Here is a 12,472-nt window from a genome sequence, read left to right on the forward strand (position 1 = left end):
AGATGTTGGGGGCAGAAATCGGGTCCAATCTAGAGTTGATAGCTTAAACAGAAGTTAAGAATCAATTTTAATCCAAAAAGCTATAGTTATCATGTATTAACCAATTTTAATCCAAGTAATTTAAACTTATCACTCTTTCTTTATTATCTTATCCGGACTATATTCACATATTAGTCATCTCAACAACTCTCCATTAATTCTTGAGTATATTTCAATTCAACTATAATTCAATCTTCCACGGAATTCACTAAATTTTTACGCCACTTCACTCGTAGGCTAACCAATTCATAAACTTTTGCACTACTCTTCTCGTGGGCTAACCAGACAATGTATTCAACACATAGCTATTAAAAATCCATAGGAACTTTCACCACTTCACTCATGATGGCTAACTAGACTATATCCTCCTACGTGCATCCGTGGATTTTCCCAACATCTTCGGGCTTCACATCGAAGATCATCGATTTTTTTAAATTACTTGGATCATGACCTTAACTCTGATACCACTTGTTGGGGGAGAAATCGAGCCTAATCTTGAGTTGATGGGTTTTAAACAGAAGTTAGGAATCAATTTTAACTCAAAAGGAACTTTCACCACTTCACTCATGGTGGCTAACTAGACTATATCACTCCTACGGGCATCCATGGATTTTCCCAACATCTTCGGGCTTCACATCGAAGATCATCTATTTTTTTTAAATTACTTGGATCATGACCTTAGCTCTGGTACCACTTGTTGGGGGAGAAATCGAGCTTAATCTAGAGTTGATGGGTGTTAAACAGAAGTTAGGAATCAATTTTAACCCAAAACTATCAGGTATTGACCCAAACTCCTATTTAAACTCATCATTTTTTCTTATCTTATCCGATGTGGGACTATACTCACATATTAATCACCTCAACAACAAACTCAACAACAAGAAACACTCTAAATTTAGCTTGCTAGGGTTTACATATCTGCTTGTGGATTATACTCTTAGACTAGGTCGATATTATTTAGTCAAAATAAAATAGTTTAAAATTGGTTGTTTCGAAGTTGCAGAAGTAAATGCTTAAAATAGCACAAACGCTAGAAGGGTGAATCCTTCTTGGTTTTAGTCTGTAATTTTTTGGGGCTTGTAAACGAGTGGCTACTCTTGTAGATTATATTATTGGGCTTAGCTGCAGATTGTTGTGAGATATGCTTGATGTCTGTAGTTACTTGTTATTATTCATTTCTTGAAGTATATTCTGGAATCTTGTTCTGAATGATAAACACAATTAGCAAGCTAGATGCTAGGGATTTATCAGGAGAAAGACAGGATAAATGAAAAGGACGAAAGTGAATTGGTACACCATCAAATTTTGTGAAACCATGATTTAAAAATGCAAATTGTGAAACCATGATTCGAAGATGATGTCATGCAAATTTTGTATTGATAAGCCATGCCTGTAATACTCGTTCTATTGCTTAGAATTTGCCTTGTAATGTGATGCCCTAGCCATGTTGTTTGCCCGTGTTTAGTGCTTGTTACTTGTTAGTCTAGTGAAAACATGCATTTGACTAAGGGCCTGATATAATATATCGTAGATTTGGAAGTTATTACGATATACTTCCATGATCCATTTACATTATGACTGAACATGTTCACGTGGAACTGAATTCCATTTGTGGGCCATAATGTGTCAGTTCCACATTTTTTTTAATGAATCTATTATGAAGAATTTGAATGGGTTTTTGAAAATGCCAAGGCTTATAGAGATACGAAGCATAAAGAGGACTAAAATAATGCGGAATCTCTGGCAAACGGCACCGTAGCTTATTGGAATTGGATTATATCTTCTGATCTCAAAATATGATCAGTTGTAAACTTTCTTATTGAGTTTCAAGTAGAAAACCTTGTCAATTAAATTGAGCCACTGTGTTCATATGCATATCTAGCACTGCAAGACATCACATTGATCCCATATAGTCAGTAAAGGGCATCAACTCATTCGAGAATAAAAAATACGTCGTGTCCACATCCAACTAATTGACTTTTGTTTGGTTCATTAATCAAATAAATTAAATTTATTTATAAGTGCTAAGCAATATTTCATTTTAATAACTCATAACTTTTGTGATTGAATTTACATGACAAATCCTTAAAAGTAGGATATTAATTCACAAGGGCATTATTGTGTGCGCAGTTACTAGTATCTATGTATAATACCCATAGAAACCTTTATTGATTAGGTTATACTATATTAAAGTTAGTAAGAGAAATAAAAGGATCTTTATGATTTAAATCCTTAACCTCTAATCGAGTAGTGATATTGCCAATACAACTTGAGTTGTGGTAAAGGGGTGGGATTGAGTTGTTGGAACTCCCATTGTGGCTTTTGTATTAAGAAAAACAATTTAATGATCAAGAAATCTGACGATCTAAGCCAAGTCTTCTGCTAGTACAAGAAATTCCACTGTTTCTGCTGACAAATATTTTGATAAATTGGTTATAAGTCATGATTGGTTTTAAAACTTTGAGTGAAAGTGAAGTCCCTGACAATTTCTTGCTCGCTAGTCACCATTTCCTAGTTCTCTTTATGAAAGAACAACTGATCACCGAATCCAATATGTTGATTTTGAGATTATGATATTATAAGTAGTAAATGTATCGCCTACTTTGACTCAATGACTAGACTATATGCCAAAGGAAATTCTTAGAAAGTGGTGTTTATAGGATCCAGATTCAAAAGGATAACCTGCAGCATGGTATGCAGAGTAGCATGATCACATGATGTCCATTACTATCCTTAAAAGAAGACTTAGTGTCTGGCATTCATGTTGATAATATTTTCTTCTATCTGTTAAGCTTTACAGCTATTCGTAAACTTGGACTTAATTATGGATTCTCGGCCAGTAACTGCAATAAAATTAGCATTTTCCAACTGGTCAATGGCAGTACTTGGAATATAAGTATCTCCATTCTGCGATAAAAATTCTGTGGTGTTTGATTCTTTTGCCTCTTTGTTGCCCTCAAATTGTTGTTTGATAGGATTCCTTTGAGCTTCCTCGTGGTCAACCTTCAGGGGATGCGGATATTGAAATGGGAATGCAGCCTTCTGCAAGTTCTGCAGAGCTGGGAATGGAAGGTTTTTTTAAGCAGGTATCTGTGAATATCATATCAATCTTTATTGGTGGTTATACTTGCATTTGACATTTCCTGAATTCACTACCCTTTCTTCTTATTGTCTTAGGTCCAAGTCATTGAGAAACAAATTGAGAAGCTCTCTACGCAGTTGCAAAAACTTCAGGTATCATTTTTTCTTCTTTCCATAAATATACGGCTACAGTCTATAAGGGCTTAATAAAATATTTCTCTAAATCTATGGCTTACTAAATATTTTTTTTTCCATCTTGTCCATGCAATCCTCTACTTTACCCTGTCATGGTAGTCATTGTTTTTCCTTGGTTTAAATCTCTCTCTCTCTCTCTCTCTCTCTCTCTCTCTCTCCCCCCTCTCTCTCCACACACACATGCACACATCTGTGTGCGTGCGCGCATAGGGTGTGTGTCTTGCATGTGCTTGTATGTGCAGTTTAATGCCCCCTCTCTCCCCTTACATGTGCTTGCACGTTCGTGCATGTGTGATTCATAATTGTCGTTTTGCGATTCCCCTTCCTTATCGACCCACATCCGCTTGTTGCATGTGCATTTGTGTCTCTTCCTATTGGCACTTTACTAGTGACCTGGGCATGACTTTTCTAATGGGATAACTTGTGATGCCCTCAATTGTAGTTCCACATTGAGTAGAGACTAAGAGTTGAGAGAGTTTATAAGATAAGTTATGGGGTTCAAGTGTAGCATCGGCAAGTCGATTTTGATTTTGGCAGTGGTTTGAGCCAAACAACGTGCTACACTCAGTGGATCCAACGGCTTGCAACGCACCAACTGGGTTGTGGTCCCGGGACGTGGCAAATGGTATCAGACTAATTTGCCAGCCAGAAATGTGGAACTAAGTGCTATGCGGGGCTAAGTACTACACAACATGAGCGCGGTGAGAGCCACCTCTATAGCCCGAAGGAGCCACCTCTGGAGTCTACGTCGCCTAGCGGTGATACCGGGATGTACCAATTGTCTTGTCGCGATGAGGACATCGCAAATGTAAAGTTGTGTGATTGTGATGCCCTTAATTATTCACATCGAGTGGTGACTAAGAGATGGGAGTTTATAAGGTAAGTCATGAGGTTCAAGTGTAGCATCAGCTAGTCAATTTTGACAGTTGTTTGAGCCAAACAACACGCTACACTAAGTGGATCCAACGTCTTGCAACGCTCCAATGGGCTCGCAGGCCCGGGGCGTGACATAAATTGTTCACATTTCAAGGCATCCATGAGCAAGGATTATTTTTCTTTCTCCCAATACTTACTGATTTTGTTTTTCAGAATGCAAATGAGGAGTCCAAGGCTATTACGAAAGCATCTGCTATGAAGGGTAACTTCATTCTTTTTGGATAATATAAACCTCTCTGGCATTATTTGTCTCTCATGGTTACTGATTTAATAAACTCATGTTATATAAATATTGGTGAACCATGACTTGGTTGCAGCAATCAAGCAGCGCATGGAAAAGGATATTGATGAAGTGGGAAAAATAGCACGCATAACAAAAGCCAAAGTAGAAGAACTGGACAGAGATGTAAGTTTTTTCTTTGGAGGTCTTATGCTTGCTAACCTGTTTTCACAGAGTGCCAGCACCATAAAAAAGCAACTGCATTTTTGCAATTTCGATAGTAAATGAAATATGTTTGCATAGTTCTTTTTTGTTGTTTGGTTTATCAATTTGTCTCAAATTATAGAGCATTTACCATCTGGATTCTCTTACTCCTATGGTTTTCTACTCCTATGTCTCTACTTGGATAAATCCCTTCTGTTGAAAAGAAGAGGTTCATTTTCATACTTCCAATTTGATTTGTATATTATTATTTGAACACTGGTTTTGTTTGTTTCAAACTCTTCTGTATGTTATTATTTATTTCTGATCATGATTGTAAGAGGAGCAGTTTTGAAAACAGACTTTTTAAGGTTTTCCTCTCTGCCTCCCTTTATTTGATCTCTTTGGGTGAGTATATATGATCTTGGACATTGATTCTCTTTTCTTTAGAACTTCTCCAATTAAAAGACCCTTTCCACTTTTTTCCACATATGGCAGTTGTCATCTATGCAGTTCTCTATTCATTCCTAAGATTTGTTAACTATTTACCATCTTGATTGAAGAAGTTTGAAGTACCATAATAAAAGACTGATTTCAATTTGTAATCTCCTACTTTCATTTCCATGTTTTTACTGTATATTTTTCCAGCATGCTATGAGTCCCCTCTTCTTAAATTTCCTGTCCAGTTTATTCCTTCAGATTTCTTGTCAATAGGACTTTACACATTTACCACTTACATTACATCATCATTGTTGAAGTATTTTCATTCTCCAATCACTTTCAAGAATGCACCTGAAGAGGTTTCAAATCAATTTTTTTGGGAAATTTTCACTGACTCTTTGTTTTTTCCCTTTCTAATTAGAATTTGATTAACAGACAGAAGCCAGGATGTGGTAAGGGGTCTGCTGTTGATCGATCTCGAACTGCAACTACTGTGTAATTTTCTTAATTAATGGTTTCCTTATTCATCAAAATTATCCTTACGAGATCAGCTGTCTCATTTTGAGCATAATACAACTGCAGAGCATTGAAAAAGAAGCTGAAAGAAAAAATGTCTGAATTTCAGGTACACCTTTCTGCCCATTCTTTTCATCACTGGATTTGCTTGTCTGTTGTGTGTATTCTTTTTTATTAAAAATTGTGTGACATATGGGAAAAGGAACATGAATGATCAAAAGAAATATGTCCAATCATGAGATAAAGTATTCTAACAATGAAAGAATGATTTGTACTCAATCATTTTTGTTCTCTACAGCATTCATTAGCAAGTAGGGTTAGGAAATAGTGCATCATTGATCAGTTGGTACCTAATTGTTATATGGACTTGCTTTAAGGTAGCTCATGCTATAAAATTGATGATGTTTGAGGGTCTTCATATCAAAGCAAAGCATGTTTTACAGGCTTGATCTGACAAATATCAAAAGGAAACTGAAAACTTTTTCCTTTCAACTTTGTTAATGACCTAAAAAGGAAAATAAAAGATCTATTTATGATGGAGTTTTAGTGTCCAAGAACTTCTTTCAGCTATGTGTGCAACACGTTTATGGAGAAAATCACGCTGGAAGATAAACATATATTTACAAAATCACAAAAAATAAATAAATTTATGCTTACGAAAGGAGTGCATAAACAGGTGATAGGATCATAAGTTTGTTACTAGTCGCATAAACAGGTGATAGGATCATAAGTTTGTTACTAGTCCGGAAGTTTGACATGATGTAACCAAACATGTGCAATGGATAAAAGAGGGAAGGAGCACAGAGGAAAAAGAAAGAAGACAAAGGAAATGAAGGAGAAGACAAAAAAGAATTCATTTTTTAATCAAGAAAACAATTCTCTGTGCTTTTCATCGTTGTTCAGTGTTTTTATGGCAACTGCCTCCTCTCATTATGCTGCTGCCTTGACTCGGGGATAAAGAAATGAGATTCTGAGTTGAAAAGTTTGACCTCTCTAATGAGGTCTAAATCCGTTTCCAGCTCCCTTTTTTTTGGTTTCTCATAGAAGTGTAAGTTATATAACTTGGAAACTTGTAATATCTGAATTATGATAGACTTTCTAGTGTTAATAGTCTTTATTAGGATGAGAGTGAACATACAAATGGAGACATTTCTGTCTTTACTTCTCTGGTGTACCATGCTGTTTTCCTATTGATGCATTCTTGTATCATTGTCATTCCCATTCCCACACATATTTGAAACAACTAAGTGCACAGAGTTGTCTTCAAGTATACCCTTCAACAAAGTTAAAGTCCAACAGTGGAGCATACAATACACTATATATACTTAAGAATTCTGTATGTACATCTTTCAAGTCTATATAAAGTATAAATTTCTATATCAGCAGTGTTTTCATTCAACACTTGCTAAAAAGTGGAGCATACAATACACTATATATACTTAGAATTCTGTATGTACATCTTTCAAGTCTATATAAAGTATCAATTTCTATATCAGCAGTGTTTTCATTCAACACATGCTAAAAAGTTTATTTTTAAAGTTCTAGGAAGAGAATATAGCTATTTATGAATTCTGTACGTATATCTTTCAAGTCTATCCTAAAGTAAAAAATTTCTATGTCAGCAGTGTGTTCATCCAACACATGCTAAAAAGTTTATTTATAAACTTTTAGGAAGAATATAGGTATTAATTGCAAGTTTAAAAGAAAAGGGACAAAAATTAGTTTTCAATTGAAACCCAAAAGTTAACAATCCGAATACTATGAATTTTTGTTGCTTGATGGTGTAGCTTTACCTGAATGGAAGATGCTAGATGTAATCCTCATTCTCATTTAGGAAGGTTAAGTAAAATCACAATGATCTGAAACACATTGTTTATTAGCAATAATATAGACACATTATTCCTTAATATTGCTCTTGTTTTCTGCAGACTTTAAGGGAAGCAATCCAGCAAGAGTATCGGGAGGTTGTTGAGAGAAGGATATACACAGGTTAGAACCTGGATCTAGTAAGGTGAATGTTTCAGAGCCTTTTAAGTTGGTAACTGCTAATTGTTCTTCTTCTTGTATTTTTATTTAAACAGTTACGGGTAATCATGCTGATGAAGAGGTAGGACTGCCTTCTGAAAGTGGAATGCCCTTTTGAGCTGTACATAAATTCACAGAAAATCTTACCAATTATTGGTTTGCAGATGGTTGACAAACTAATAGAGACAGGGAACAGTGAACAAATATTTCAGAGAGCAATTCAGGAGCAAGGGCGAGGCCAGGTTTGTCCTAACTCTAGTTGTGCATTAATTAATAAATGTAATAAGAAAAGTCGAGACTTTTCAGATTCATGATTTTCGACTATTCCACATTCAGCCTTATGTTCACTCTTGCAGGTAATGGACACTCTTGCTGAGATCCAAGAGCGTCATGACACCGTGAGGGAATTAGAGAGGAAGCTTCTTGAGTTGCAGCAGGTATTAAATTTATATAGTTTTTTCAAGAACTAGGTTAAAGACCAACAGTAACCTATGAATTTTATGCTGAAGAGAGCTCAAAACAGTTGTAAGCCAACAATTAGCCTAAGCGGCGACTTTTAGCATATTACTGGAACATTTTTCCATTTATACTTCCACTAACGTAATATGATAGTAATTTAACCAACTATTTGCATGTACTGGTTAGAATATTATGCTTAAGAGAAACAACAGCTCCTTTTGTGCTGTCGTTCTGGTAGCGTTCACCAACATACAACCTAAAGTTAATCATTTTAAAATTTTTCTCTGTCCACCAGTTAGATAATCCAAAATAAAAATTTAGAGCTATATCTTCACCGAAGTATTACAAGAACATCTCTTAGATTATCCAGGATGAAAGTTTTGTACAAGGTGGATTATGCAGCAGAGATTGTGCTTCAGTTGGGTAAAGTCACCGTTAAAAGGAAATCAAACTAACTTTTATTCAATCCAAGACAGTAGGAATGGGACCCCAAGCATGTTATTGATGTCAAGGTTGTTTGCTTTTGGGGCTTGAAAACATTGACACGTAACAAAAAAAATCTTTCTATTAGCAAATAAGCAGGTCAAAACAGCACTGCATTTTATAATCATCTTCTGCATGTCCTTTTATTATCTTCTTTCTCTAATGTCTGTTATGTTAAATGGGAGAGAACAGAGAAATCACGGTGAACTATTATCAAGGATATAAACTGAACAATACAAATTTCCACTGCAGATTTTTGTTGACATGGCTGTGCTGATTGATGCTCAAGGTGACATGCTAGACAACATTGAAAGCCAGGTATAGAAAAATCCCTCTTCTCTCATAATTATTTATTTTCTTATGAGATTTCTTAAAAAGTTATATTTGCATTTTGAATATTTACACTTTCTTTATTCTCTCCATTAGGTTTCAAGTGCAGTAGACCATATTCAATCTGGAACCACAGCGCTTCAGAAGGCAAAGAGCCTGCAGAAAAACTCGCGCAAGTGGATGTGCATTGCGATAATCATCCTTCTCCTGATTGTCGTTATCATTGTTGTTGCTGTGCTTAAACCATGGAGCAAGAACTCATAAGCTGTGTTTGGTGTGAAAAGTCTTGACGTTGGTTTGTGCGGTTATATGATCAAAATATTACTGTCCTTGGACTCCAGGATTATATGAGTGTTGTATAAATTCTTCTAGTCTGATCATTCTTTGTAGCATCAACATTGAGTTATGAAAAACAATGCATATTTGTTAAACTGTCGGCCTTTCTTGATAGTCTTGCGTTGAAACTTAGATGCATTTATGTTGTATATTTTATTTTTTAACTGAAGTATCAAAAGATAGAGAGCTTGTCATTTATTCAAACATTATTACAAGTTAGTGATAAATTTCTGCTGTTCGAGTTGCAGGCTTTCTTATTCGTCAAGAACCAAGGGCTGGAAATGCTTGCCATCGATAAGGTAAGTGCCTATGGCGAGGCGAACAGCCCATACATCTTTAGGCTTCCTTGATACAATTCTGCAAAACCATAATGGGATGTAGCATCAGATTTCTTGTTTGCATTCTTTCGCCTTCAGTGAGACCGAAATGAATCAACTGAAATTAAATGTGACGAAAGTATAAATTTTTCATGGGTGGCCCATGGTAGACCTTTGGCCAGTTAACCTCATCGGCATTCAAGTATAGTGTATATCTCCCATGTATGTCGAAAGACTTCAAAGGATGTTGTTTTGGGATTTATTTGTCAATATAGTCAAGTTCATGTTAGCAAATCAAATTGAAAATATTTTACAGTAAGTTCTTGCAAAAAAACTCACGACTGTTCATGAGATTATTGAAGTTTACTCAATAATAAGCTGGAAACCACCAACATTCAAAATTATACTTATGTCCCTGTGAACATTAACTTTCTTCTTTATACGGATATAGATTAGTACTAAAGGAAAAACATTAAATTTTCTTCGCTGTACGACAAATATGGCGTTCATAATCCTCACCTGCCAACATCACCAGGCTTCACTTCTCCGGTGTTAACCCTCAGCGACGGCATTGAAGTGGCCGTCTTCAGAGTCGGTGGAGCCTCGACGAGTATGATTGGCGACCCAATCTGGAGCTCATTATGCCCACCTCCGCTTGCTGGTTTCTGCTGAGAAGACTGACATCTAACGCTAAGGCCCTGAAAATTGCGGTTCAGTTGAAGTTGTGGAGGAGTTATGAATGCACCCAAGGAAATTGGCATTGTGGCTATAGATGATATTTGACACTATACGAGAGAGAGAGAGAGAGAGAGAGAGAGAGAGAGAGATTAAGAAGAAGCGTGATATGAATGTGTGGTTGTCAGTGATATGAATGTGTGGTGGTCAATGATGATAGGTGCGAGAATGGATATACTCTTCTGTTGGTTAATGGAGTAAAATGTAGACTGGATTGTAGATAATACTACTTTCAATCGCAGTCCGTCCGTATATTGTTCAATCGATGGTTGTGATTAGCAGTAAAAAATGACAATGGGTTCGATATAGTGATGATGATAGCATAAATGCTAAAATTGGGAATGAACTGCAATAATTTTATTAAACAGTGGATGATTGTGAATAGAAGTAATGATTTCTTTAGGACAAAATTTCAAAACCGACTTGTTTGCCCAAAAAAATCCCAAAAAAAAGATCCGTTTCAGATTTAATTTTAAAAACCGAAGGCTGAAACTTGGTCGGTTTTTGAAAAAACAGTTCCCAAACTTTACAGGAGTTGAAGTCCCATGAAATTTTTTACATAACAAAACTTCACTGGAGTTGAAGTCCCGTGAAGTTTTGTTATGTAAAAAACTTCACGGCGCTTCAACTCCCGTGAAGTTTGAGAACTTTTTTTTTTCAAAAACCGACACAGTTTCGGTCTCAGGGCTGGAAACTGAGTCGGTTTTTGAAATTAAATCTGAAACGGATCTTTTTTTATAGAATAAGTTTCAAAACAGGTCGGTTTTAAAATTTGTCCATTTCTTTACACTATTTGTGAGTAGAATAAGCACGAGAGCGCAGACGATAGGATGTGATATTTTGTTCTTTGAAGAAGGATATGTGTTCACATATTTTCATGCTTAGCGACTGAACTAACCCACAAGACAAGAGCACTCCATAGTCCATACTACTATCACGAACTTACGATCCGGATTGCTTGGATTTTATGTCTTAAATGTTATAGAATCCTTATTTATGTGCGCTGTGATGGTCTTCTCTTCAGAGGGCAGAGATACGTAAGGAGATCTTGTTAATAATTGGTACAGTGATTTAACTCCTTAAATCTATTATTAGAAGTAGTAGGAAAGCAGAGAACCAATCGCGCACGTGATTTGTGATTTTATTCGAGTAATTAATGCAAGTGGGTTAGCAACAAGTTTACTTCTTGAAGAACTAAAACCTTACAAGAAACAATTAAAAATTGAATTGACTGTTGACTTGGGTTTGGTTTGGTTTATGCGCACTCTGCTAATATTAGTCGATGACCCCTGTTGTATGTTGGCGGCTTTCCAATTTCCTAGTTTAAGTGTGTGGCTGGTTGTTTATTATGCGCTTTCGCTATTATAGAAAGCTTGAACGTTTTCCCCTTTTTTTTTCCGAGGCACCTGGGCTTAGTACCAGCGAGGCATCGCTTTCATAGTGCATGTAAGGTGAATCGCACAAGCGTTACAGATGCCTAATAATTAGAAATTGAGAATAGACATGACATAGGCACAAGTCGACCATTGGCTTGAGCAAGTTTTCGTTCAAGCTCCTTGTACACGTAAATGAGAATTATATGTAAAATAGACATGGGTAGAATCGAAAGGTAAAGTTTGAACCCTTGCTTTGAGAATGCGAATATTACCCAAATTTCCGAAGAGTATATCATTTGCTTCTATCGTACTTACTAGTGCTCAGGGCATCTCCAACCCAACACTAAAATGGTGCAAACAGTGCTTTTTGTTGCACTGTTCATTCTCCAACTCAGTTCCATTTTTTGCGTCATTTTGGTGCAGTTGAACAGTGTTGCATCAAATATGGCGTTGCACTGTTCATCCGCCCCATTACTGTTCATTTTTTAATTTTTTTTTAAATATTTATTTTTACCTCTTAATTAATATAAAAATAGATAAAAGGAAATAAACTAAGAATATTCTAAGAATATTCTTTTTTGGTGCAAAAAATAGTACAATGGGTTGGAGATGTATTACTGTTTGATGTGACTTTTGTACCATTTTGATGCAAAATTTGCACCATTTTGGTGCAATGGGTTGGAGATGGTCTCAGGCCACACATTTTTTTAGACAACTGGTTTCAAAGTTTGATTTTAGTTTTTGTTATGGGTACACTGACTGAAAATATATATTTAAAAAAA

The 12,472-nt window shown here is 35.9% G+C and overlaps 2 protein-coding genes across 2 annotated transcripts in view; one reads left to right on the top strand and one right to left on the bottom strand.

Moving 5' to 3' along the window:
• Window positions 1-9,376, top strand: part of LOC109848509 (syntaxin-132-like) — a 9,762-nt gene extending 386 nt beyond the window's left edge. Inside the window, exons 2-13 of the mRNA XM_020418028.1 lie at window positions 3,015-3,125; window positions 3,217-3,273; window positions 4,405-4,453; window positions 4,569-4,657; window positions 5,535-5,608; window positions 5,696-5,738; window positions 7,558-7,618; window positions 7,711-7,736; window positions 7,819-7,896; window positions 8,011-8,091; window positions 8,849-8,914; window positions 9,023-9,376. Of these exons, the coding sequence (XP_020273617.1) occupies window positions 3,015-3,125; window positions 3,217-3,273; window positions 4,405-4,453; window positions 4,569-4,657; window positions 5,535-5,608; window positions 5,696-5,738; window positions 7,558-7,618; window positions 7,711-7,736; window positions 7,819-7,896; window positions 8,011-8,091; window positions 8,849-8,914; window positions 9,023-9,190 (903 nt within the window). The 3' untranslated portion in view covers window positions 9,191-9,376. The remainder of the gene's footprint in view (window positions 1-3,014; window positions 3,126-3,216; window positions 3,274-4,404; window positions 4,454-4,568; window positions 4,658-5,534; window positions 5,609-5,695; window positions 5,739-7,557; window positions 7,619-7,710; window positions 7,737-7,818; window positions 7,897-8,010; window positions 8,092-8,848; window positions 8,915-9,022) is intronic.
• Window positions 9,433-10,436, bottom strand: LOC109848511. Its single transcript, XM_020418029.1, has 2 exons — window positions 10,099-10,436; window positions 9,433-9,619 (listed from the first exon to the last, which is right to left on the bottom strand). The coding sequence occupies exons 1-2, from the start codon at window positions 10,338-10,340 to the stop codon at window positions 9,517-9,519; spliced, it is 345 nt and encodes a 114-aa protein (XP_020273618.1). The 5' UTR covers window positions 10,341-10,436; the 3' UTR covers window positions 9,433-9,516.

Source organism: Asparagus officinalis, chromosome 7 (assembly GCF_001876935.1).
Source record: "Asparagus officinalis chromosome 7, Aspof.V1, whole genome shotgun sequence".
In the NCBI taxonomy this organism is placed as follows: Eukaryota; Viridiplantae; Streptophyta; class Magnoliopsida; order Asparagales; family Asparagaceae; genus Asparagus; species Asparagus officinalis.

What these genes read in the sequence shown, in the direction of transcription:
- LOC109848511 (XM_020418029.1), bottom strand. Translation starts at nt 10,340, where the DNA reads ATGCCAATTTCCTTGGGTGCATTCATAACTCCTCCACAACTTCAACTG. An exon ending in AAGCCTGGTGATGTTGGCAG is followed by an intron (nt 9,620 to 10,098) that starts GTGAGGATTATG and finishes ATGGTTTTGCAG; the next exon opens with AATTGTATCAAGGAAGCCTA.